This window comes from Cervus elaphus, chromosome 21, assembly GCF_910594005.1.
Source record: "Cervus elaphus chromosome 21, mCerEla1.1, whole genome shotgun sequence".
Taxonomy (NCBI): Eukaryota; Metazoa; Chordata; class Mammalia; order Artiodactyla; family Cervidae; genus Cervus; species Cervus elaphus.
In genome coordinates, this window is record NC_057835.1 from 28246221 (window position 1) to 28274190 (window position 27970).

The 27970-nt window shown below is 40.0% G+C and overlaps 1 protein-coding gene across 1 annotated transcript; it reads left to right on the forward strand.

Moving 5' to 3' along the window:
* Positions 1–346: 346 nt before the first annotated feature.
* UBXN2B (UBX domain protein 2B) lies at positions 347–27869 on the forward strand. Its single transcript, XM_043880115.1, has 8 exons — positions 347–431; positions 7103–7206; positions 14535–14685; positions 15487–15570; positions 16887–16996; positions 19362–19499; positions 22675–22836; positions 23952–27869. Exons 1-8 carry the CDS (start codon positions 348–350, stop codon positions 24112–24114), a joined length of 996 nt encoding a protein of 331 aa, XP_043736050.1. The 5' UTR covers position 347; the 3' UTR covers positions 24115–27869.
* The last annotated feature ends 101 nt before the right edge of the window (positions 27870–27970 follow it).

A 27970-nucleotide genomic window follows, 5' to 3' on the forward strand; every position in this document is an offset into this window, starting at 1 on the left:
TTGGAAAAGTAAGGTGGCACTTTCCATCAGATGAATTCTCCAGAAGACATTGTCACCATGCGGTAAAGAAATTCGCAAGTCCGTGCTGCCCTCCTGGGAGGGGGTCACCATCCCTGGAACCTCCGAGTTTATGCAAAAACTTCTCGGAAGGGAAACTCTGAGCCAACTTCCTTTAAGGAAAGGAGAGGGACCGGACAGGTGGGCGGGCGCCGGAAGAGGGGCGCGCGGGGGCGGGGGAGGTGGGGGGCGCACAGGGACCGCCCCGCCCCGCCCCGCCGTTGCCAGGCAACCGGCCCCGGAAGTCGCGGGAGGCGCGTCGGCGGCGGCGGCGCTAGGAGCGGTGAAAGATGGCGGAGGGCGGCGGCGGAGAGGCGGGCGAGGAGGAGCCGAGGGCGGCGGGGCCGCGGCCCCCAAGCGCGCGGGACTTGCAGGTGCGGCGGGGGAATGTGTGGGGCCGTCCGGGTCGCGGCCGAGCTTCCTCAGACCCGCCCGGGGACCGAACTCGGACTCCATGGGTCTCCCTCGGGCTGCACTCCGAGCAGGGGCGTCGGGAGAAACGAGTGTCGGCGCCCCGCGCTCTCGGGTGTCCTGGCGGCGTTTCCCCTCCACCCCTCTTGCCGTTTAAGAAGCAGCTGTTGATTCTGAATGGCTTCTTTAAGGAGCTAGTTGAATGCTTCACTGGTTGACGCTCCGGTCAGACTTCTGCAGAAGGAAGCTCTGAGGTGGCCGTGGGGAAGTCGAGTCACAAGGAAGCCGGTTTGGTCTTGTTTCTCTCGAATGCTGTTTCTGGCTTATTTAAATATAAAAATAGTTCCTTTTTATCAGAGAGCTTTTCCCTTTCAGAGTGAACTAAAAAAGTATTTCACCCTACGGCTCGCACCATAGTCGTAACTGCTATAGTCTAGAAAACGTTGCACGTAAGAAACAGGGATGTAAAACTTTGTAATGCTACAGGACATTGACATTATGGCCTCAGTACCGGCGCCCCGAATCTTGCTCTGCCAGATGCTTCACGCTACTCATTTTAGGGTTTTTTGTGTTTTTTTTAACTATCCCTTTGTAAGATGATTGATAAAATTCAAAAAGTAAAGATCTGTGTGTGCTCAGTCGCTCAGTCGTGGTTTGCGACACTATGGACTGTAGCCCGCCAGGCTCCTCTGTCCATGGGATTCTCCAGGCAAGAATGCTGGAGTGGATTGCCATTTCCTTCTCCAGGGGATCTTCCCAACCCAGGGATCGAACCACCATCTCCTTCATTGGCAAGTGGATTCTTTACCACTGAGACGGCTGGGAAACCCCAAACGCCTATAGGGACTACAGTTAAACATGAATGTCACTCCATCTGCAAGGCTTGGTAGAAAAGAGTATTTTAATTCTTTATCGTCACACCTTCATTCTGCTTCTTTAAACGAATGTATATTGACCGTATGCCCTGTATGCTCTGTAACTTACTACTAAGCTCTGGGAATGCAGAGATAAATAGTACATCCACAGTTGTGGATAAATAGCACCATCCACAGTTGGTGCTGGGACACTGGAAGTGCCTAGAAGCGTGAAAGGCATTTCTACCCATTGTTTGCCAAAATAAGATACACGTGTATTTAACATAAAATTTTTAAGGTGGAGGATGATTGAGTGCCAAGATAAGCAGTGCATACAGTGATGAATTTGAAGAATGGAGTGATCAGTGTCAGCTTAGGAAAGGAACTCAATGTATTGATAAAACGTTTGCAGTGTTTATGACTCAATTTAGTAGTAGTAAGCAGAATCGAGGAGTAGGAAGGTTTCATCTACCTCATCTTGTCTATTAAAGACCAGCACCACTAAGAGGCAACAGGTGCTGTTGGCGGAAAAGTGGTGTTTCTGGTCAGGACAACTTCAGCTTGCTTCTTGACCTTGCCGCTTAGTGGTTACCTGAGTATGGGAGAAATGTCCTAACTTCTCTGATCCTGTGTCTTTATTCATAAACTCAGGGTTATGTTGATCATAGGTGTCAAGGATGAAATAAAGGAATGTCTATAAAGTGCCTCTTCAGTCTGGTATTACCCTGGCTCAGACTTGCTTACTAAATATTTGGTTCTTTTTCCCTTAAAGGAGAAAAATACTGTAACTTTCACTGGTTAGTCCATCTAATGCTATTAAGTTAAAACTATGTGACCTAATATCCTTTGTCTAATTTAAATCTATTTCTTATTATGTGAAAAATGAGAACAGTTTGGTTAATGATCACCTGATACTTGTCAAATTTAGACTGAGTCCACTGGATTAAGATATGATTACTTGTTGGAGATGTTGTTGTAGATGTCGCTAATTGTGAGAATGCCTTCCCACCATAAATTAGAAAATAAACTTTTTTTTTCCAGTCTCCTATCTACTTTTTGGTAGGTAGATAACTGATTTTTTTATGAATGTGATTTGGTATTTCAAATACATTAAGTATTAATAATGTTTCTTTTAGAATTTAATAAGAATGTAAAGAATTTGCAAAGAAACCCCAGAACAACCAAAGTAATGACATATGAAGAAATAGTGTGTGTATCAAAGGTTTAAAAGAATTGGATAATGTTCTTCTACCCAGCTGGTTTCTTGGATAGTAAATATTTTTGGATTATCTTTTATTGTTTAATCTAGCTGTGCTTATTTTAAGTATTACCCAGTTAGTTCAGTTTTCAGTAGATACTTCTTACTTTCCTGACAACTTGCTCTAAGAGTCGTTTACAGTATTATTGAGGAGAAGGGTGATGTGTTACTAATTGGAACAAGCAGAAGTACCGCTTAGTGCCTATTTCTTAGCTGCCGTGCAGAGTAGCGTTTGTCAGCCTCTAAATTAGGAGAGATTTCCTCATTTACCACACCAGGAAAGATGGATGGTTGTCCCCCAAAAGCCTCCCAGCACAGTGAGCCTCTGACTCTCTAAAAGCAGAAATTTCCTGTGGGTCCCACCTTGAGAGTAGATTTTATCTTCCTTCCTCCTCCAGAATTGGGAACATTTAAGGCGGAAGCTTGGGACAGGAGTGTTGGTGACAGTATGTAGGTACTCAGTCGTGTCCGACTCTTCAAGAGCCCATAGACTGCAGCCCACCAGGCTTCTCTGTCCATGGGATTCTCCGGGCAAGAATACTGCAGTGGGTTGCCATTTCCTACTGCAGGGGATCTTCCCTACCCAGAGATCTAACCCGAGTCTCTTCTATCTCCTGCACTGGCAGGTGGGTTCTTTTCCTCTGCACCACCTGGGAAGCCCCTGTTAAGTGACACTTGTTCAGTTACTCGGTTGTGTCCAACTCTTTGTGACCCCATGGACCACAGCACGCCAGGCTTCCCTGTCCTTCACCAACTCCTGGAACTTACTCAAGCTCACGTGCATTGAGTCGGTGGTGCCATCCAACCATCTCATCCTCTATTGTCCTTTTCTCCTCCTGCCTTCCATCTTTCCCAGAATTAGGGTCTTTTCCAATGAGTCGGCTCTTTGCATCAGGTGGTCAAAGTATTGGAGTTTGAACTTCAGCATCAGTCCTTCCAATGAGTATTCAGGGTTGATTTCCTTTAGGATTGACTGGTTTGATCTCCTTGCAGTCCAGGGGATTCTCAAGAGTCTTCTCCAACACCACAGTTCAAAAGCATCAATTCTTTGGCGCTCAGCCTTCTTTATGGTCCAACTCTCACATCCATACATGACTACTGGAAAAACCATAGCTTTGACTATTCAGGTCTTTGTTTGCAAAGTAATGACAAAGTGACAGTACTCACCCCCAAAACCTCAGTGTTCATTAGTAGTTCTGAACATCTTCAGAGCCCTTTGTCTCTTGTCCTGCCCTTCCCTCTATCCACACACATGGAGTTAACAGATTAGGTACACTCTGTTCCAGGTTTCCTCCAGAATGATATCAAAAGAAAAAGATTTCTGTTTTTATTTCTTTCTTTCCATATAGGTTGGAGTTTGGGAGAAATTGGGGTAACTTAAGTACTTACCAGGGTTTGGAATAGGCTTTGGGCCGGGCAGAGAAGAGAGTTCCATCAGTGAGAAGAGTAGTCTGGGCCCTTCATCCGCTTGGTGTCAGTGTCCCTTATCCTTGGTTCTCGGCTTTCACTTGCACCAGAGTCGCTTGAAAGGTTTGCTTGAGCACGGGTTCCTGAGCCCCACCCTGAGTTTCTGATTCTTTCGGTCCAGGGCGGGGCTTGAGCACCTGCAGTTTTAAAGGGCCCCCAGGTGATGCTGATGTTGCTCTTCTAGATTTAAGTCTGTTAAATCTTCCCAGGTGGCTCAGGGGTAAAGAATCTGCCTGCCAGTGCAGGAGATGCTGGTTCAGCCCCTGGGTTGGGAAGATCCCCTGGAGGAGGGCATGGCAACCCACTCCAGTATTCTTGCCTGGAAAATCCCGTGGACAGAGGAGCCTGGCAGGCTGAGGTCCACCGGGTCACAAAGAACAGGACTGAGGGACTAAACAATAACATTCTACCTTCTGGCAGTTGTCTCTCTAAGACTGGGAGTTCCAGTACTTTCAATCTTTTGCTATGTTGTTGATATTCTTACCCACAGTTTCAGGTCCTTTTCACACATTCGTTACATTTCCACTTCTGGAGAAAAAATTATCAGTGCTTACATACTTTATTCTCTCTGGGTAATTGGAATATCACATAATTTAGTTGTTTAGCTCATGGAAATCTGTCCTGATAATTCACAGTCATAATTATTTCACAATGCATATATTTTTATCCCTTTATTTGACTGAGATTTTTCTGTCGTTTTCTACTGGTTTTAACCAGTACATCAGTTTATTTTCTCTTCAGATGTGGTGTCATTTGCATGTCAAATAGCATTAATTAGCTAATGAATTTATACCATATGATGCTATAGGGTCATCATGGATCCTGGCATTAATTCCCTTTAAATATCATTCATTTTCTTCTAAGTTAATGATGTGTCAATAATGACTAGGACCTTTCAGCTAGCTGGACTCCCTGGTCTGATGTAATTTTCTCCATATTCCTATTTTATTAATATATGTTCCACATTTCATGGAGCCAGAAGGCATTGTTTGCATTATTCATTTATTTTATAGATTATTTGACTGACAGGGTTTGTTCAAATCTTCAAGCAAAAAACAAGGTACAAAACTACAGGAAATTTTGAATTTGCCAAAAAGTTCATTCAGATTTTTCCATAACAGCTTATGAAAAAAAACCCAAACAAACTTTTGGCCAACTCAGTATCTCAGTTTTTAAATCTGTAGCATAATTTATCTACCCATGTCTCTCTATGATTCCTGTTGTGTTGTAGTCTACATAATTTAACAAAAATATTTTGGGTGCCTGTCCAGTTCTGCATTAGAAACAATTTGAGAAGCCTAAATTATAGTAGGGGGGATGAAATAGTAAGAAAAGTACACAAGTGATGAGAATGTAATATTTAATATTTGTCAATAATAGAATGCCATATGCTATAAGGATTTAGAAAAGATATATCACTTAAGAAAACTAGAAAAGGCTTTGTAAAGGATGACTATAATGGACCTTTGACATACATAAACCATTTCCATTGATGGAGGAATAGCATAAAAATAATTCATAGAACAGTATTATCATCTCATGAGGAAATCCATAAAGGAATATGGTTTTGAAGAAAATTTTTGAAGGTAAAAATTTCTGAAAACCTTGGTTCCAGGTAATTAGAGTGTCTGTCTCTGTCCATCTCTCTCATTTATTTTTTGTGCATGGTGGGGGTGGTTGGTTTGTTTCTCCCTTTTGGAGAAGATATAGTAGGAAAAGATCATAGAAGATGTATAGATAATAAATACTGCAGGAAGAAAGATCTTGGGGAAAATGAAACAGTGATAGAAATCATTGTTGAGCAGTTTTTAATACTGCCTTCTGGGAATGGAGCATTTCCCTTGTGCTTCACATACATTATGTAATCCCTTTATTGTGGACATAAGAAGATGAGGGAACTAAAGCTCAGAGAAGTTAAATAATTTGCTTAAGCTCACACAGTAAAAACCTAAGTTAGGATTTTAATAAGATTCTTTTAGGCTACACTACACTTTTATAATTAAGGTTTCCTGCAATATTAACATGATAGAAATATGAAAGTTGACATATGTGTATGAAGTGGTGCTCAAAAGTTAGGTGGGAAAAATAAAGCCTTTCAGTTTTGTTTTCTTGTTTCTTGCATATTTTAAAGGTTGATTAATAGAATCTTCAGAAAATTTAACTTTGCCCCAGTTCCCTATTTTTCTTTTCCTACTGAGGACAGAATCCCTGGAAATAGTTTCATATTTCTCCTGTTTCTAGGAGTACTTCCTCTGAGTTTTGCAGGAGAGTTGTTTCTTGGTTTTTTTAAATTTTCCAAAGATTAAGGTCATGCCAGTTTTAATTGAATAGCCACAAGGGCCATTAAGGAAAGTCTTTGAGTTGTCCAAGGATGTCAAAAGTGGGAACAATATAACTTATACAATAATGAAATATTTTGATAATTCCTTTAAATTCCAGTTTCAAAAAGTATGCTTTGTTGATTTCATTTTGAAGAAGATATCCAGCCATATATCTATAAAGCATAATTTGGTAATACTGCTTTCTAACAGTTATATAAACTGTATATATATATATATTTCATTGTCTTTTATTTTTTAGAAGCTTATTTTCCTAAACTGTAGAAGTTTATATGTCTGGTAAACTCTTAAATAATTTTGAAATTGTTTTATGTACTCAGATTTTGAAAACTTGAAGAACGAAATGAAATATTTTTATGGGGTCTAATGAGAGCAAGCTGACATTAGTGTAAAACATCTTCAAGTATTTTTAAAATAATTATAGGTCCAACTTTGAAAATAATCTGTTACCAAATTGTTTTTGAAACTGTTGAATAGTTCATTGAAAGTAATTAAGCTATTATTGTAACTTTAATTTATGCTACTATGTGTGACATTTTAGTGAGAGTTGCAGTGGTTTTATTTTGGAAGGAAGTCATCTTCTGAAATAGCAGCCTTCATTTTTCATTAAAAATCTTGACTACTCAATTACAAGTTAATTTTCTAATCCTAACTGTTAGTATGGAGAGTTTATTTCTAGTGTTTTTATACTTTATAACAAATCTGTTGTTCTGTAGTTGGCCTTGGCAGAATTATATGAAGATGAAGTGAAGTGCAAAGCTTCCAGATCTGATAGACCTAAAGCTACAGCCTTCAAAAGCCCACAGACAGCACCTCAAAGGTAAGTTTTGTTTTGTTTTTCAAACTTGTATCCCTTTTAGTTCACTAATCCCACATTATTTTAAATGGCCTTGGGAATTTTTTAACTATAATTTCTTAAATATTTTTAGATACTATTTCTGAAACTATAATAGAAAGTGAGAAGAAAATTGTGGGAAAATTGTCTTAAATACTTAATGTTTCTATAGACATCACATAGCATAATATACTGAGTAGTAATTTTCTTGGGCACTGTGGTTCTATTTTGAGTCATAGGACTCATTGAGGATCTCATGAAAGCTATACCCTCTTTCCTCTAGAACAACATTTATGTACAGCTTTGTCAGTCAATTTTAAAGGTTTATGTGTTTCTTAAAGCCCAGACTTGGAACCCCTCTGTGTGTTTTGTTCTCCATTTAAGAATCTGTGACTTCAGGACTCTGTCTTTCCTTCCATTGGATGATGACCCATCTAATAGTGATAGATAGTATTTGCTGTTGTTAAAATCCCTGAACTATAAAAAGAACCAACAGTGAAGATTTAAGAGATGGAATCCAGGTATATTTTATTGTCATGAGTTTTCTTATTTCCATGTATATGTTCATTAATGTCTTTTTAGTACACAAATCTCATTACTAGGGAGAAACTTGAATTTCCCCATTACATCTCATTCTCAGAAAGTCTTTTACTTTTCCAGAAGTTGAAAAATTCACTGGAAATCACTTTTTTTGTTTGTCACTATTCTGCCTTCCTTCTTCCTGTAGGGGAGATAAAATGACCTATCTTTCCTTCCAGACCTGAATGGAAAGAATAACACTTATAATTTATAATTTTCACCCCAACTTTTTTTTTTCACCCCAACTTTTTATTTTGCAATTTTTCAAATACATAGATAGTCAAAAGATTAGGGTAATGAACATATGCTGTGTCTGCTCCAATATTCACCAGTTGTTTATATGCTGTAACAGTTCATTGGTGCACACACTCTCTGTTACTCAACCACTTGAAAATAAATTGCAGCCGTGATAGCACCTCATCCCTAGAGGCTGCAGTCCGCACCCAATAAGATGCAAACACTCCTTGATAATGTCTCACACCTTAGAAAATGAGCGCTAACTGCATGTTATTTAATACATAGTCCATAATCAGATACTCTTTCTTAGAGGCTTTGAGGATTTAGGAGCCATACATTTCACTGATGATGCCTGTTTTAAATCTGAATCCAGAGCATTCTTCCTACCTTTCCATTGTCTGCTTTTAGCTCATCTGTTTAATCTAAAGCTTATTACGTTGACATTGAAGAGCTGGGCCCAGATGTCTTGTAAAGTGTCCCACATTCAAGGTCACTGTTTCCTCACAATTAGATTCTCGTTAAACATGCTTGTCAAGAGTACTACTTAGTGATATTTTCTGCTGTGTATTATGTTACACCAGGAGCCGTATGGTTTCAGGTTCCCCCACTCTTGGTGCCCTGTTCACTCCGTTAGGGTGCTGACCGCCACCATCACTCCACCAGAAGGTACAGTCTTTCCTTTATTGTCTGCAGATTGGTCATCTTGGCATAGTCTGAATATCCTTCCCTTTCACTTTAGTTTATCTGATATATATATACACACACAGATATATGTATAATATATGTATTATATATGTATGTATGTATATATATGTGTGATATATATACACACAAATTTATGTAATATGTATTATACACAGACATTTATATAATATATATGTATTATATATAGACATTTATATATGTATTGTGTATACACATTTACATAATACATATGTATTATATATACACAGACATATATATATTTTAGCTGCTTCCTTAATTTGTACAGTATCCAAAACTTTGAAAGTGCTTAAAATATTAATGTACCAAAGTTTTACTCGTGAGTTATTTGACCATTCTTCCCCAATTTGAACCAGTTTTTGAATGACTTGATTTGCTGGTATAAAAAATCAAAATATTTGACTTCTTAAAATAAGATTACTACATTAATGTTTTCCTTAAAGATTCAAATATAATCCTTAAAATATTTCAATGAATCATTTTTTATTTTATGCTGACACAGTGTTGCCATTAATGTTTACAATTTGATAATGCAATTTTTAAGGACTTAGTGCCTCGATATGATTTCTAGAATTACTTACATGTCCAAAAGGAGGAGCTGTGTTAAATATATTGAGGCTTATGCTATGTTTGATCCACTTAAAATACAATTGCGAACCAAATTATTGGCCATCTTTTCTTTTTGCTAAGTGTGATATTTTTTGAATAGAAAGTATGCAGTTCTGTTGGCTTCACATTTGGCAGTGACACCTGCCTGATTTCATTGCCTGTCTGCTGCTTTGTCTGGTACAGAAATGGTCCACTTACTTCATGGTCCACCTTCTTGGGCAACTTTAAATATCAAAACATTCATCTGTTCATTGTTGTTTTAAGCCAGTATGTTTTCAGTGTGACCATCATGTGAAGTTTCTGTAGTCTAGACATAACTTGATCTGTTTTAAACAAAAGGAGGGACAGGATCTACAGAAAAGTTCACAGAAGACAGCCTGACACCTGCTTTTACATATTCATCCACAAAAGGTTCTCTGTCACAAATAGGACTTTAAAAATGTAACTCTTCTTCTTCAAAAATACAAGAACTTAAAAAAAATGTTCCCTGCAAGTCATTAGATCCTAATATGGTTTTACGAATTTAGTTAGACAGGTGTTCACAATATCTGGCACAGTGTGGGTACCTGGCTGGGCCTTTAAAGATGATTAGAAGACAAGGGGCAGAATAGGCCTAGAAGAAAAAGGTAATAGAAGTGACAGGAGGGAGCTGAAGAGGAGCAGCAGAACTTTGGTAGCCTCGTGGCCGGTGAGGATGGACAGGCGGGGTGCTACCAGGGCCTACTTCAAGGATGTGGGGCCTCTGTGTGCATCCAGAGAACCTACTGGGAAGGGCCTCGAGCTTGCTTTAATGCTTTGCTCTTCAGTTCAGTTCAGTCGCTCAGTTGTGTCCAACTCTTTGCAACCCCATGTACTGTAACACGCCAGGCTTCCCTGTCCATCACCAACTCCAGAGCTTGCTCAAACTCATGTCCATCTAGTCAGTGATGCCATCCAACCATCTCATCCTCTGTCATCCCTTTCTTCTCCTGCCTTCAATCTTTCCCAGCATCGGTCTTTTTCCATTGAGTCAGTTCTTCGCATCAGGTGGCCAAAGTACTGGAGTTTCAACTTCAGCATCAGTCCTTCCAATGAATATTCAGGACTGATTTCCTTTAGGATTGACTGGTTTGATTTCTCTGTCCAAGACTCTCAAGAGTCTTCTCCAACACCACAGTTCAAAAGCATCGATTGTTTGGTGCTCAGCTTTCTTTATGGCCAACTCTCACATCCATATGTGACTACTGGAAAAACCGCAACTTTGACTATACAGACCTTTCTTGGTAAAGTAATGTCTCTGCTTTTTAAATATGCTGTCTATATTGGTCATAGCTTTTCTTCCAAGGAACAAGTGTCTTTTAATTTCATGGCTGCAGTCACCAACTGCAGTGATTTTGGAATGCAAGAAATTAAAGTCTATCACTGTTTTCACTGTTGCCCCATCTGTTTGCAATGAAGTGATGGGAGCAGATGCCATGATCTTAGTTTTTTGAATGTTAAGTTTTAAGTCAGCATTTTCACGCTCCTCTTTCACTTTTCATCAAGAGACTCTTTAGTTCTTCTTTGCTTTCTGCCATAAGAGTGGTGTCGTCTCATATCTGAGGTTATTGATATTTCTCCCAGCAATCCTGCTTATAGCTTGTGCTCTATCCAGCCCAGCATTTTGCTAGCTGTACACTGCATATAAGTTAAATAAGCAAGGTGACAATATACAACCCTGACGTACTCCTTTCCCAATTTGGAACCAGTTATTGTTCCAAGTCCAGTTTTAACTGTTGCTTCTTGTCCTGCATACAGATTTCTCAGGAGGCAGGTAGGGTGACCTGGTGTTTCCATCTCTTTAAGGATTTTCCACAGTTTGTTGTGATCCACACAGTTAAAAACTTAAGTGTAGTCAGTGAAGCAGAAGTAGATGTTTTTCTGAACTTCTCTTGCTTTTTCTATGATCCATTGGATTTGGCAGTTTGATCTCTGGTTCCTCTGCCTTTTCTAAATCCAACTTGAAGATCTGGAAGTTCTTGGTTCACATACTGTTGAAGCCTTGCTTGGAGAATCTTGAGCATTACTTTGCTAGCATGTGAGATGAGTGCAATTGTGTGGTAATTTGAACATTATTTGGCATTGCCTTTCTTTGGGATTGGAATGAAAACTGACCTTTTCTGGTTTTCATTTGCTGGAAAACTTTGCTCTTACTGCCTTGAAATTCTTAACACATTTTGAACAAGGAGACTCCCACTTTCATTTTGGTGCTGGGCCCACAGATTACATGTCCAGTCCTGGATGCAGCCACAGCACAGCCAGCCTGGAAGGCCAGGGAAAGCTGTGCTTATGTGGAAAGGGGAAAGCCAGTATATGGTTGTACTGTAAATTTTACAATAAAATTTATAGTGATAAAAACTTTGTTTCTAGTCATAGACGCACCTCAGCTGTTTTTCTCCTCTCTGTTCTAATAAGATTTTGGCAGTGGACAAGTCTTTTAATTCCCTAAACTTCAGTAATTCTTATTTGTAAAGTGGGGTTAATGCCATTTTTATGAGGATTAAATGAGCACTTGATAAATGTTAGTTATTATTATAATACCTTTAGACAAATAGGACTGGCAGGACCATATAAAATAAAGAGTAATGGGGAAAACAGGATAAGAAGACATCAAGAAAAAAACAACTGCAGTAATCCAAATTTATGCTGGTAAAATTTAGGACTAGGATTAGGGTGGTGTCAGTGGAATGGAGGAGAAAGGGTGATATTGGTGTGGATACTTTCTAAAGAATTTATTGTAGAAACATAATGATGTGGAATAGAAATGTGATGACATGGAAAAGAGAGTAAGAGAGTGGGAGAGAACTCTGAAAAGTTCTTAATCCTAGTACCTAAGGAAAATGTGATCATTCATGGGAAGAGATAAACTGGATTCAAGTAGGTGCTTTTCAGTGCAGCAGTGGATCATAAGGAAGAGGCTCTAAAAACCTATATTTGAGAGTCATCTCTACGGAGGAAGTTGTTATCTCTGGGCAGGGACAAACGATGATCAGATGAGTTGAAATAGAACAAGAGAGAAGTAAGTATATAGGCATACTTATGAAAGAGGCGAAAGATGGATTGTGGATCTAAATATAAAAGGGAAACAATAAAATTTCTAGAAGAAAATAGACCTCAAGGCAGGCAGAGATTTCTTACACCTGTAATAAAAATTCAGAGACCGTAAAGAAGTTAGTAAATCTTTCCCTGTGCCCGGTTTTTCCTGTAAGGTCTTTCTCAGCAAGACTGAGAGGAAGGAGCTTTGTGACTGGGCTCTTGAGATAAGGGACCGGGGACAACAGGGAGAGCCTGCAGCAGAAGCTCCCCACTCCCTCCCTCCCCCTTTCCTTCTCGTACTGCCATTTAAGGCATATCTGTCAGGCTCTTTCTTGCCCTGTTGTTCAGTCGCCATGTCCGACTCTTTGTAACCCCATCAGTTGCAGCATGCCAGGCCTCCCCGACCTTCACCATCTACCGGAGTCTGCTCAAACTCATGTCCATTGAGTCGGTGATACCATCCAACCATCTCATCCTTTGTCACCCGCTTCTCCTCCTGCCTTCAGTCTCTCCCAGCATTTTCCAATGAGTCAGCTGTTCACATCCGGTGGCCAAAGTATTTGAGCTTCAGCATCAATCCTTCCAATGAGTATTCAGAGTTGATTTCCTTTAGGGTTGACTGGTTTGATCTCCTTGCTATCCAGCGAACTCTTAAGAGTCTTCTCCAGCACTGTAGTTTGAAAGTATCAATTCTTTGGCACTCAGCATTCTTTATAGCTCTCACATCCCTACGTGACTACTGGCTTCTTGCACTGACCCTAGTCTTAAAGCCAGCCATGGCAGTGCCTGGCCTTGCTTTGTTGCACGGGGACCTCTGAGAGTCAGCTTGGCAGGAGGGCTTCGGTTGGCTCCTGTTCTGGGTAAATTTGGGCCTTAGGTCCCTCCCCAGGGCACTAGGAGCTTGGAGTCCGCCCAGCCGCCCCAGCTGTGAACCAGCCTTGTTAGTGGGGGTCTGCTGGTGTCCACTGTTCTTCTCTTGGATCTTTCCTTCACGGACAGTGAGTTGAGAGCAGAGCCTCCCTTCCTTTTCCTGTTTCGTTTTGCATGTATTCATTTGGAGAAAGCCTTGAAGGTGATTCTGTCCCTGGTCTTCAGTGCTGATAGAATTTCCCCCCTCTATTTCATTTTCTGAGTCTGAGTTCAGTGTAGATGGGGAACTGGACTGGAGGGTATGGGTAGTTCAGGAAATGAGCTTTGATTTTCATCTTATTCTGAAAGTCGCCATGTTTATATTTCATTGGTTATATTTTCTGACATTCTTGGTTGGAAGAAATCTTGAAAGATAAAATAGTGTGCTAATTTATGTGAAGGAAGCTTTTAGGGGGAGATTGAAGAGAGGAGAAATGATTCACTGCATAGTTAACACATTGAGAAAATTGTGGTCTGAATTATTTACCTTTAACATAGTGAAAAAGTGTGAAAGTGTTAGTCATTCAGTCATGTCCGACTCTTTGTGACCCCATGGACTGTAGCTCATCAGGTGCCTCTGTCCATGGAATTCTCCAGGCAAGAATACTGGAGTGGGTTGCCATGCCCTTCTTCAGGGATCTAACCCAGGCTTCCTGCATTGCAAGCATGTTCTTTATCATCGAGCCACCAAGGAAACCCTTTAACACTGGGAAATTACAACCTTTAACATGAGGGGGAGGTTAATTTTTCAGTCAGAGCTCCCTGAGGAATAAACTATGTGTAGACCTGTGAATTTAGATGTTCACATTGTCTAAATCTAGAGGGTTCTTCACTAACCAAGTCCTATGAAATGTGGGTTCCTCTGGGGAAGAGACTTAGCTTCTGGCTGTCAGCAGTGCTTTCCCAGGTTCACACTGACAGATCAGCAGTCACAAAGGAGGAGGGAGGAAGAAGCAAGCTAGTTCTCAGGTGGGATGCTGAGCCTGCTACCAGCATTTCTGCAAACTCCATGAGAAAGTAGATGAATGAACTCTTTACTTCTTAATTCCTTGATCCTGACTTTAAAATTAAGTACTTCCACAAAAGCCACAGAAATGGCTCTTTTTAAATAAAAGTCATTTCCTAAGACTGTGTAGTCTTTTGCTTTAAAGTAGTGTATGCTTACATTCTGTTTTTATTCATGAACTTTACAATGTTTAAAGGTTCTATTCAAGTGAACATGAATGCAGTGGATTACATATAGTTCAACCTTCAACTGGGAAAATTGTGAATGAACTTTTCAGAGAGGCAAGGGAACATGGGGCCGTCCCTCTAAATGAAGCCACAAGAGCCTCGGGTGATGACAAATCTAAGGTAAGGACTGAAGCTTTAAAACTAAATATGCTATCAGTATACTTGATCTGCTGTAGATTTTTATATTATTTGCAAACACTGTTTCTCTAACTATATTTCTGTTTCAGATATTTCCATTATTTTTCAAAGTCTATAATCTTTCTATTAATCAAAAGTTAAAGCAGTTTCTTAACATTTCTGTGAATGTGGTGATTAAAAACCCATATATGATGTGAATAATAATTAAAAGGAATGGCGTTTTTATTTCATAAGCTACCTCACCTGAAAAATAGAAGAGCTTGTAATTAGTGTAACAAAATAAAAAGTGCAGTTCAGTTGATTCGTTATAGTTGAATCAAAGCTGCTTATAAAATAAGTATGGAGCTTTTCTTCAGGGTAATTTATACTCACTTTATTAAATTCTTCCTTTCTCTATGAAGCTCTTAATGCTTTGTCAAATATGATTCAAGAATTATAATTTTATTATAAGACTTGTTATAAAATATTAATGGTGAGTTTTAAAAGTCTGTTTCTACTTAAAAATATTATTTCAGTGTATGAATATATTTCCTAATTTAAGATTGGCATAAGTTATTTCAGCTTTTGAGTCACTAATGTTTTTATGGGAAGAAAGCAATTTACTAGAGTATACATCTCTGTAACTCTGTAATAGAACGTTTATTTTAATGTAAAAATTTCCTGGAAAGTATAAACCAGTGTGGCTAATTATAATTGATCTAGTTTTAAAATACATATCATACATTATCATACATTTTGCTTTAATAAGACTGAATTTTTAACCCACTTGCTGTGTGCTTTTAGTCTTTTACAGGTGGAGGATACAGATTGGGTAATTCCTTTTGTAAGCAGTCTGAATACATCTATGGAGAAAATCAGTTGCAAGATGTAGGTACAATAATAAAAATGAGAAATTGTCCATTTTTGCCGCTAGTTACTACTGTTTGTTATAAAATTAAAAATTGAAAACCTCTTTTTCTGTTATTTTTGAAGTATTGATTAAAAAGACTAATGTGTAAGTTTTCAGGTTCAGATTTTGTGTTTTGTATCTCAGGTGTGCCTTGCACTTAGAGATTTATGACCATTTGTGAAAGAATGTATCATTCACTGTCAAAATGAGTTACATAAATGTCATAATAATTATTATAAATGGCATACCATCATGGTATAGAATTAGCTGAGTTATATACATAGAAACATTGGGCTTCCCAGGTGGCCCAAGTCATAAACAATCACCTGCCAATACAAGACACAAGAGACGTGGGTTCGATCCCTGGATTGGGAAGATCCCCTGGAGACGGAAATGGCAGTCCGCTCCAGTGTTGTTGCCTAGAGAATCCCATGGACAGAGGAACCTGGCAGGCTACAGTCCACATGGTCAGAAAGAGTTGGACACAACACACACGCACAAACATAGAAATGCCTAAAGTCGGTCTTTGTTTTTGCTTTTTGAAATTTTGGAGTTAACCGTCTCATTTTCAACATGAGGAATAGTTTTACTTTGGAGGGTCACTGGAGATTCCATTGTGCTCCCTGGCTTGAAGCAGAGAAGAATATGAGTACAGATGAAGGGGAAGAGTGGATGTGGAGTGGCAGTGGCTTCTCACAACTTTGGTCTTCTCAGTGAATTAGAAATAATTGTACTTCAAGGCCAGGCTCCAGCAGTGGCACCTTTGATATTTTAGCCATTGTCAGTTTGTTAAGCCAAATACAAATCTCAGGAAGCACGCGTGGTTCCATTTATGTCCTCATTTGACCTGAAAAAAGTAAAGGATAGTACAAAAAGCTTTGTATATTTTTTAAATATTTGGTTGTTTTTTGTTGTTGTTGTTAATTTATTTTTGGCTGCACTGGTCTTCATTGCTGCACGGGCTTTCTGTAGTTGAAGCAAATGGGGGCTACTCTCTAGTTTCGGTGTTCAGGCTTCTCATTGCAGTGGATTCTCTTGTTGTGAAACACAGGCTTTAGAGCTTGGACTCGGTAGTTGTGGCACATGGACTTAATTGCCCCACAGCACATGGGATCTTAGCTCCCCAACCTGAGATCGAACCCATTTCCTCAGCATTGGCAGGCAGATTCTTAACCGCTGGACCACCAGGGAAGTATGTACTTCATACTGTAAATAAGTAGTAAATAATGTGTTTGAAAATTAAAATTGTTTAATGCAGACACATTCTTGTATTTCTTTTTTCTATGCTCAAAAGGTTCAAATTTTGCTTAAACTGTGGAGCAATGGTTTCAGCTTGGATGATGGAGAATTGAGACCTTACAGTGACCCAACAAATGCCCAGTTTCTGGAGTCTGTTAAGAGAGGGTAAGATATGTTACTTAGATTTTGTCTGTTACTGAGGGTAGAAGTTTTTTGTTTGTTTGTTTGTTTTTTTAAACAGGCCACCAGTCAGTAGTGCTCCACTTGTTTTTAAGAGTGAAATATGGGAATATATTCTGTAAGTGGTTGCTGGGGGGAAGGGTGTTTTTAAGTATATAAAGGACACATTTCTATCTGTAAGTCACTGGTTCTTAACTTGGTGGGGGGAGCAGTAGACGTTGGTTCCTTTTAAAATCTGATGAAGCCATGGTCCCAGTTCTGAGAAGCAGCATCGTAGTGTCATAAATTTGTGAATTGATCAGTAGGTGTCTGCCCATCTGCTAAGCCACTGTCCTGCTTACTGTTGACAGGGTGACTCACTGCATGTATGCCTGAAAGCCGCTTATATTAGAAATCTTTTTAAATGGCATTACTGCTGGCAGAAGAATTCAGAAGGTTAGTTTGAAGTTAAAATTTTTGAAACCAGATTTACAGTGCCCTGACCCATCTAAAGAACGTTGTAACTCACCAGCCCTTGTGGCTGAAGGACAAGGACTCGAGTGATTTTGCTACAGGAGCTGTTTATTTTCACTAGCTGATAAGTGATCACCCCTAAGTAGGAATGCAGCGAAAGAAAGACATCAGGCTGGTTATGAGCTGGGTAATGTGAGTAGCAGTGAAGGGCCCAGAACAAGAGGCTACTCTCCCTCCAGGAGTTGAAGGTGGGGCTTTTCCAGGCGGTGAAATTTATCCTAGCAGAGTGGTAGGAGGGGAGTGGAGGTGGAACTCTGAAGGAAAGGCATTTTAGGACATTAATTTGCTTGGATTTTGAAGTTGAATTCTCCCAGATGATGTCAGAATACCGAAAAAGGTTTCGTAAGACACGCTGTAATTGGTAAGGAAGTTGTTGAGAAAGATGGGAGGCTGTTACAGCAGGCGGTGTGTGCTGGTGGTAAATGCAAGGTCAAGAGGTGAGGTCAGGGCCATGGGCTTGGGAGCTTGCAGAGTCAGTGAGCAGGCTGGGAGCAGCTGGGGCTGGGGGAGTGCTCTTCTGCCTGGTGCAGATCAACAGGACTGTTGAAATAACGCTTACTTCAGGATGGGAGAAGGAAGGGGACCATGTCAGTGATGAGTGTGCTGTCATAAAGATCCAAACTAATTTATTATTAAATGAAAATACTCCATGAACTTTGTAGGCTAACATTCAGTCTTGGAATACCAAGGGAATGTTTTCATTTGAGCCACACTGTATCCTCAAGTTCAAATTATGATCAAGAACAATTTTAGAAAAGGTGCCTTGAAAAAAATGATTGATGGTCAGATAGTGTTTGTCAGCTGTATAATCATTGCCCCCTGCTTTATGACATATTTTAAACACCATCTTCACTATCCTCAAGGAAGTGTTTATAGATAAAATAATCAGTCTATGCATATTATGTTTACAAGTTTCATGTAACATTTATCTTAAATATGGTGAAAAAGTAAAGGAAGGTAATTTATCATGAAATTACACATATTTCATAACATAACCAAAATATAACAAAGTAGATAGCTTGGTTCCCAGGTAGCTCAGTGGTGAAGAATCCACTTGTCAATGCAGGAGACTCGGGTTAGATCCCTGGGTTGGGAAGATCCCTTGGAGAAGGAAATGGCAACCGACTCTAGTATTTTTGCCTGGAAAATCCCATGGACAGAGGAGCCAGGTGAGCTACAGTCTATGGGGTTTCAAAGAGTTGGATACGACTGAGGAACTGAGCACGCATACACACAGACTGCACACCTGTTTGCAGCCTCGTACTTATCATGTAGATATGACAAATGAGAATAATGGAGTAGTGCAGTGTGTGAAGTTAGCAACTTAATTACTATACATATACTATCGTATATGTGTGTACTCTATACTATACTATATATTATATACTATACTATATACTATACTAGACTAGACTAGACTAAGTTCCAGACAAAACAAAGTACAATCTTTCTTTGGTTTATATGGCAGGTGAGTTCCTGAGAAGTTCAAAGTATATTAATACAATACAAAAAAAACAACAGTTGCCTACAGGAGGGTGGCACACACGAATCAGACGATAATCAAAACCACCCCTGTCAGACTTCCAGCCTTACACCAGGGTGTTAGAAAGAAATACCACATTACCTGTTAGGTCCTCATGGGGATTTTCTGTTGCTGACTGAGGTATAAATGCCATCCCACAGTTTAGTGCTCTAACTGTCAGAAGCACTCCACCAACAGGATACAGGTTTTCTGTTCTCTACACCCTTGCCAGCACTTGTTATTTGTGCTCTATTTGATGAACGCCATTCTGACAGATGTGCGGTCATATCTCATTGTGGGTTTTCTTTTTTTAAGAGAGATTCCCCTGGAGCTTCAGCGACTGGTTCATGGAGGACACTTGAATTTGGACATGGAGGACCATCAGGATCAAGAATACGTAAAGCCTCGGTTGAGGTTCAAGGCTTTTAGTGGAGAAGGACAGAAACTTGGAAGGTAAAATCATAGTGAGAAAGACACTTGTCTTTGTTCAACATGAATTTTCTTTGAGAATGAGAGCAAAATAACCTAGAAAGTAAAAACTAAGATACGAATTGTGAAGACTCCTCGCTGATGGAATCAGATGTGCAATTCTGGTGACAGTGTTAGTAGGTAATACTTAGACAGCAGTTATCTGCATATCCCTGACTCTGTCAGCACCTTTACAGACATGAACCCGTTTCGTCTTCACAGCAACTCCTTGACATAGCGCCTGTCACCACTCCATTTGCAAGTGCAGTAGTTCTTTCAGAGTAGTTAAGCAGGAAGTGGTTAGAGTGTGAGGTTCAGACCAGGCACTCTGTCTCCAGAGTGCATGATTTTTACCACTGTTCCATCCTGCCCGTTTATGATTATGATTATGTGGGTTCACAGGGGGAAATTATTGATTAGATAAAACAGTAAATGTCTTAGATCATAGCTTTAAGCATCTCTCTGCTGTAAGTAATTCTTAAGCTCTTAACAGCCAAAGCAGTGTCCTTAAGTTGGTTATTTTCAGTATATTTTAAGCAGCCAAACTCTTCAGGTTATGGAAACACATATAGAACTCTGATTTCAGAAAGAGGGGATTGTCTTGGATATCTCCAGACAGTGAACCCCAGGACTTTGCTGAGCACAGTTTAGAAACCAGTGAGTATGGCATGGTGTATGATGAACTCCTTTATAGTAGCTATGACTGGACTGTTCGTAAACGTAATAACGTGTCCTGGTAAACGTGACCTTCCATTGTCCACGCGTCGTTGCAGGTGGTATGTTGAGTTGGGCCTTGGCTGTGTCGCCACCACGCCCTCTAGGGTGCCCTGTGTTCCTGTCCATGTGCCTCCTTCCTTTCCAAGTTCTTCTCAGTTGCCTTGTGCACAGTGGTTCTCTCTTCCCCTTTCGTTTCTCAGCATAGGGAAGAATTCAGTGTCAGTTCCTTATACCTGTCTTTCACTGTTATTCCATGTAATTTCACTTTGACACACACACACACATCATACAAAGAAATGCATGAAAGCTTTTCTTCTTAGAGTTCCCACCCTGCACTTTATATTCTCGTGTTTTGGGAAGTAGCTTAGCTGGTCTGAATCTTTCTAAACAGAAAGCATTAAAGCACAGAAGGAGCACTGCGAGGCAGCTTGGCATGGAGAGAAGCCCAGACCCGTCTGCCCGCGGGGTGACAGGCACCTTTTCTTCCCCTGGTTGTTGTTAGGACAGTAGTTAAAACATATTAATAGCCAACTATATAGAAGCACTGACGTGCTTAAAGATCTAATTAATTTCATCTTTGCAATAGTGCAGCTGTTTCTGTTTTACAACTGAGGGAACTTGGGCACAGAGAGGTGAAGCGACTTGCTGCCAGTCACATGTCTGACAGGTGGCAAAATCAGCCCTGGAGTCAGGCTCCTGGATCCATGCTGTTAGCCACGGCGCCTCCCTCACTCCAGAAATTGAATGTGCTACTGGTGGTGAAGACAGCGTGGAGACCTGGGAATAGGGACGCAGAGGGAGAGGGAAGAGGCCCCTTGGTTCATTGCCTCCCGTCCTCCTGTGGGCACAGTAACCCACCTTGGTGGTACAGCTCTTTCAACCCTGAATTACAAACTTGACAGGAAATTCCTTAATACTACCTAAGCAGTGACTGCAGATCATCATTTTCTCCTTTTCCATATCTTTATCATATACATTCTGAAATTGGTTCTGTAATATGTGTCAGGAGGTAGCTAAGGAAAGGCAAACTGTAGCAGGAAGTGCCAATTACTTGTCCCGCTTGGATGTATAGGTTGAGAAAGCTTTTGGATGGGAAGAAGAGCCATAATGAGCTCGATTTGTACTAGAATAAAGCACAAATGCTCATGGGGCCTCTATACTAACAGATATATGGGTTGTTTTTCTTTTTTCTTTCCAAAAGTAAGATAGGGACCCATCTAAGTCTGAATATTTGAAAGAATAAACATCAAGATTGTCAAAAGATCCCTTAAAAGATAACTGAGATAAGATTAAGATGTGATGTCTTTAACGAACTTGGCTGCATTTGTTTTAATTGCTTAACCAAAAAGAGCACTCTGTTTTTGACGTTCACTCTCAGCTTACAGTTACGGGTCATCCTGCTAGCATTAGAAGGCACTGTGGTCACTTGTAACCATGGTCCACTGGTAAGAGATCATATCACACAAGGCTCATTATATACTCATCACCATATATTAAGTTGATAAAGTAAGATCTTTAGTTAAAGTTTCAATAACAAACTCTCAAAAATTAATAGAAAGAATATACAGAGAAGGAGAATTATATAGTAGACCTGAAAAGCACTATGAACCAACTCAATGTAATTAAGTTTTATACAGTTTTCATATAACAGTAGGATACAAATTTTATTCAGGTTCCCCATAGACTGTAAACTAGGAGACACTGGAACATATATCCAGGGGTATAAAACAAGATGCAAAAATTTCATGGTCTAAAGGTATTGAAATCATACAGAGTCTGTTTATGTATCACTGTCATCACCATATATTAAATTTCTCATTACCTCTTTTTTGTAAAACAGTAACTACTTAAATCAGATGTTTAAAGTAGTATCAACTAAGTTTAAATTAATAGCTTAGTATTGATGATATGTACACATATAGCTGATAACCTCTTGAAACACTGTTTCAAGCACTGTATTACTAGAACAGACTTTCATAACATTATTATTTCCATTTTATAAATGATAGAACTGGGATTCAAAGATTAATTTACATACTCGAGTTCACACAAATTGACAAAGCTGGGATCTGAAATCTGTCTGTGCTCATGGTCAGTCTTGGACATAAACTCCAAGTTGCTTGGGTTTCCAACTAAAGACTGTTGTGCCCAACAGTTTCATGAAATTTCAAAGGGATGAAGGAGGAAGAAATCCAGAGTTAGGCTTTCAAAAGAAGTTGGATAAACTAAATTAGAATTGTAGGACCCAGAATAATTTTAATAAAAGAGTTTGCAAGAAAAATAGGATATCCCAAAGGAAGCTGTGTTCTTGCTGGTGCAGATGTGATGGCAGGACGCCTAGAGAGTCAGCTGTAGGTCTGAGTGGTGCTTCTACTGTCTGCAGTGTGTCCTGCATCTTACGTGTTCATATTTACGTTCTGACTCTTTAATTCTTCTTTCTTAGCCTCACACCTGAAATAGTCAGTACACCTTCCTCCCCAGAAGAGGAGGAGAAGTCACTATTCAGTGCAGTGGTTCTTATTGACGATTCCATGCCAACCACCAAAATCCAGATCAGGTTAGCAGACGGAAGCCGTTTGATACAGAGATTCAACAGTACACACAGGTAAGCTCAGGGTGACTTATCTTTGTAAATCTGGGTGCAGCTTGAGTCAGGAAAATTATGAAATTGCTTAGGTTTCCTTTTGAAGTAATTTTTTGACAGAAGAACTTGAAATAAGTCAAACAATTAGTACTTAAACATCCTCCGTAAACTGTCCAAATACTAATGCAGATACTACTTAGAAATAAAGAAAACTGTTAAAAGCTGTCATTTTGCGCTGTTGCTAAAACCAGGAAAAGTTTAATCAGATTTGATTTACTTTAGTAAAACCTTATTTGGACTTTACTCCGTTAAAAATTTATGATAACCCTGATTGGAAGTGAAAGTCGCAGTCGTGTCAGATTCTTTGCGACCCATTGACTATACAGAAGTCCATGGACTTTTCCAGGCCAGAATGCTGGAGTGGATAACCTTTCCCTTCTCCAGGGGATCTTGCCAACCTAGGGATCAAATCCATGTCTCCTGCATTGCAGGCAGATTCTTTACCAACTGAGCTATCAGGGAAGCCCTAACCCTGTAGGATTAATAATCTACATAGAGATTTGTAGTGTAAATAAAGTTTAATTGTGCTGTTATCAAGTATTTCAAATAAACAGTTTTAAATGTCATTTTAGCATTCATTTGTTATGCTAATAAGATACTATTTTTATTGTTCACTGTGTCCCACTAAGAGATACATTTATGATCTTAGTTGAGTTACTGTGTCTACATGAAAGTAACTTTTTTAACACTTTTCTTAGGTACAGACTCATGTTGACATAGGCTCATCTGAGGTACCTTTTTCTGGATCATGTGCTACTAAGATATTTCATACTCTGAAAAAATCAGCCCTGTAGTTCAGTGTAGTAGCATTGTTAATGTTTCTCTGATAGAATGACTCACCTGGAGATTGTGTGTATTTACAGTGAAAGTAACTGTTATGTACTCTTCAGAGTTAATCCTCACATTTTACCTGAAAGTCAAGATAAATCCATCCATTGAAACTAAAGAAGGTTGTAGCACATTTAAATAAGGATTAGACTATGTGATTTATTTCAATTATTATCTAATCTTAGCTAAAAAGCTTAAATGACAATAAAACTTTCATATCACAAATTATTTTCATCTTACTTCTTCAGGATCCTGGATGTCCGGGACTTTATCGTACAGTCTCGTCCTGAATTTGCAACTCTTGACTTTATTCTCGTGACTTCGTTTCCAAACAAAGTGTTAACAGATGAAAGCCTGACACTACAAGAAGCAGATATTCTTAACACTGTGATACTCCAGCAGCTAAAATGATACTGTCCTACCCATGCAGTAGCATGTAGGAACGGTAATGTGCCATATTAGTGAGGAAAATACTTAAGAGTGTAAAAAATTATTTTTATTATTTATACAGATAAATTTTGGTTTAATTCTTCAATCTTCCAGCTTTAGGATAGACAAATTTGGACTAGGAATAGATCTTAAGGTAACATATGTTTGAAGTTTTAGCCAAAAGGGCTGGCTTCCATTGATAGCTTTTAAATATTCAGACAAACCAATTTGATACATGCTCAGAGTTAATGTAACAGCACTTGTTTGCAGAGAAAATGAACAAAATCCCATTTTTGACAAATGCATTTGGTAAAATTTGCACTAAAGTTTCTTGATGCTGCATTGATCAGCAGCCATTAAGAAATCTTCTGATCAAACACTTTGAAATTTTTTCTGTAATGTATACTGGGAAGTGTGTCTGTATTCTGATATTTAAATATTGGATCATATAATAGTCATTTCTCCTATTAAGATACAAAACTCCTTTTTACTTGCTGATTTAGCTATTTTAGTCATGTCAGAAAATACGGTTTTGCCTTGTGTTTTATGACCATCATAAACCAGAAGCAAAGACATAAAGGTCAGCAGTTCTTGAGGAGTGTGTTCAACTGCACTTTAAAGGAGAGTAACTACAGTCCCTGGCAGCGCCTGTCTTGATCACCCCCATTTATTCATTCAGCAAGTGTTTCTGGGGGACCCACTATGTAAACTAAACACTGTTGTAAGTGCTCAACCCAGAATGTATTGTACTGCAAGACCAAACAAGGGTAGGAATGGAAGCGTGAATTCCATCAGAGAGACTGAACTGGAAGAGTCACCAGCGTAAATGTCCGTGTTTCTGCTGGAGCCAGATGTTTGCTGAGTGAGGGAAGGTGCAGCAGGAGTGAGAGAAAAGCTTATTCTTCTTCCCCAACACCATTTCACCTTTGGTCACCTCTCCCGGCTCGTCTTTTATCACTGCAGTTACAAATCACTACAGACATGGTGGCTCACAGTAGCCCAGGTTTCTTGTGCTTCTCTGGGTCTCAAATGGGCCTCGCTGGGCTACAGTCAGGTGTCAGCAGGGCACCGTTCCTCTTGGGAGGTTCTCGGGGAGATGTGTGTCCTTGCCTCCAGCTTCGAGCAGCCACCTGCATGCCTGGGCCTGTGACCTCCTCTCTGCGTCTCCATAACCAGCAACACTATCCCTCTGACTCCTCTGTCATCACATCTCTTGGAAGACAGCCGGGAAAGATTCTGTTTGTTGGGTCTACCAGGTGATCCTGGATACTCTCCCCACGTAAGGTCCATAGTAACTGGATCCTTGAGGTCCCTTTGATCGTGAAAGGTGGTGGATCACAGGTTCCTTCCAGTGCACCAGGGCTCATCTCATCCCTCTTCAGCTGGCATCCATCCCTTCACTGTGGCCAAGCCCCTCATCTTGTCATCCTTACGGCCTTTGCCTCCAGCTTTGATTCTCATTTCTTCTTCTAAGGGCCCTGGCGATTACATTTGCTTCACCTGGATACTCTAGGATAATCTCCTCGCCTCAGATGTGTGACTTAACCCCATCTGCAGGATCTCTTCTACTATATAGGCTGACAAATTCATTGGCTTCGGGATTAGAACATGAACATTTTGGGAGGTCATTCTGTCTATTGCAGTCCACTCCTGTCCCGAAGATCCACATTCCACCCTGAAAGGTGCTCAAGAGCTTCAACCCACTGCAGCAGCAGCTTGAAAGTGCAAAGTTTTACCTGGATCTCATGAACTCAGATGTCCCGAATCTCATTTAAATTATGTAAACCAAGTATGAGTGAACATCTGGTATGAGTGATTCCTGGGACACAGTTTCTCTCCATCTGTGAACCTAGAAAACCAGTTATATAATCACAACAGGCATAGAATAACTGTTAAAAAACATTCCTGTTTAAGAAAATTAGAAAATGGGGTGGAAACAGGAGCTGCCAGTGCCAAGCACTTTATAAGATCAGCCAGCTACTCTCGGCTTGAAGGCCTGGAAACAGCCTTCTGTGACTCACAGCAGCCTTTCTAGGTGTGTGACTTTCTCTCAGAGACTTTTTTTTCCTTTCTCATGAAAGGCAGCAGGTATTTGCAGCCGAGTAGTTCTATCAGCTTGTAATGTCTGTGTAATTGTAGGAGGCTCAGCCATCTTTTTTCATTTCATGTTGTCTCTGTCCCCTTTAAGAAAGCAGTGTCTACTGATGGAACATTCTTGAGACTCCTGTGGATCTTCTGTGTGTTACAGAGATTCACTCCATTAGACCACAGGCTCCTTCCAGAGCTTTCCTAGGTAACCCAGCGGTTTCTGGCTCTCTGTGACCTTCTCTATCTTTCTCAGGTATAAGCAGAAGGTAGTAGGCCACAGTCTCATCTCTCCCTAGAGCAGGCCTACTTGACAGTAAATCTTGGAATTTTAATATCTTTGCCACAAGCTAAAGATTTCCAAGTCATCAAGTCCTGTTTCCTTTTTTTTTTTTAACAGTCCTTCCCTCAACTTATTTATTTTTTCTCACATTAGACTATAATCAGTAAGAAGAAAGCAGGCTGCCCCTGCCACACCACTTAGAAATCTCTTCAGCTGAGAGTCTTGAGTTTCTGTCACGCCCCTTTCTTTCTACACAGCGGTCACAGTGCTAAGCTTCCTGCCACAGATTTGCTGGAATCTCTCTCCCTTCACTTTCCCTCAGCACAGGCCTCATTTCCTCTTGAACTTTTTTAAAGGTCCTTTTATCCAGGAACCATGTCATCACAGCCACATAGCTGTTCTCTGCCACACCCCTCACCTCCTTGGAGCCCTCGCTGCCACTCCTATCCATGGCCCCACTGCTTTGGCTCTCCGCCACACTCCTTTGAATTCTTCCAGCCTCTTTCCAAGGCCACTCGTGCACTTCTGTGTCTTTGTTAACGGCAGCACTCACTTCTTGGTCTATGGAAAACTGCACTCTGCCAGTTGACCAGAATGTGCCAGTAGGAGCTTTGGATGTCACGTTTCACTGGGGGCTCTTCAAGGAGCTGAATTTGCCTATGTGAGGCGGACAGTGGGAGGGCTCCCACACCCACCCACCTGCAAGTGTTGGCCTCACCACCGCAGAGAAAACTTGTGCTCAGTGTCATAAAAGAAGCAGCATATTCCTGAGACTTCTCAGAATAGGAAGCTCTGTTCCTTCCCGCTGGTTGAAAACAACCTGGAAAATGCAGAAGTGACAGTTCAAAAAGTCAGTCTCCGTACAGAAGGATTACCAGGTATAAGCTATGTTTTCAAGGAGCAGAGTCATATCCATATGGAAATAATCTCCTGAAACAGGTGAACATTTTAAATAAGGGCATTGCCCTGTTTGGGATTAACAAAATGGAGAAAACCTGTAAAATTATTTGAAGTTTTATTCTTGTAGTTCCTTTTTAATCAGGTGGAGTGCCTATAGATGCACATACATGAATGACTGCCGTTCTTGTATATAACAGTTTTCCAAAATAGATTCTCGTTGGGAGGGAGAATTAAACAGCCAGAGGGATGAACATTACTTTCACGTGTTCTACGAAGTGTTTGATTCCTTCAGAGTTCTCCTGAATTCTTTTTACTGTTGCGGTCACTGTAACTTTTTAAAATTTATAATCCCATCAGAAGAGATTGTTACAATAAACAAACAACCATGTGTGACGTCAGTTTTGCATGATGTGTGTAATCAAGAAAGTTTCAAGTGTGTGCTTACCAATAAAGAATGTTTTCACTGGAAGTCATTGAGAAGCCTTTTCATAATTTCCTTGATGTACAGTTTTGTTCAGGTGACTTAATGGAGTATTTTAAATGTCAGTAACGTTTCCACATGCATCTTTT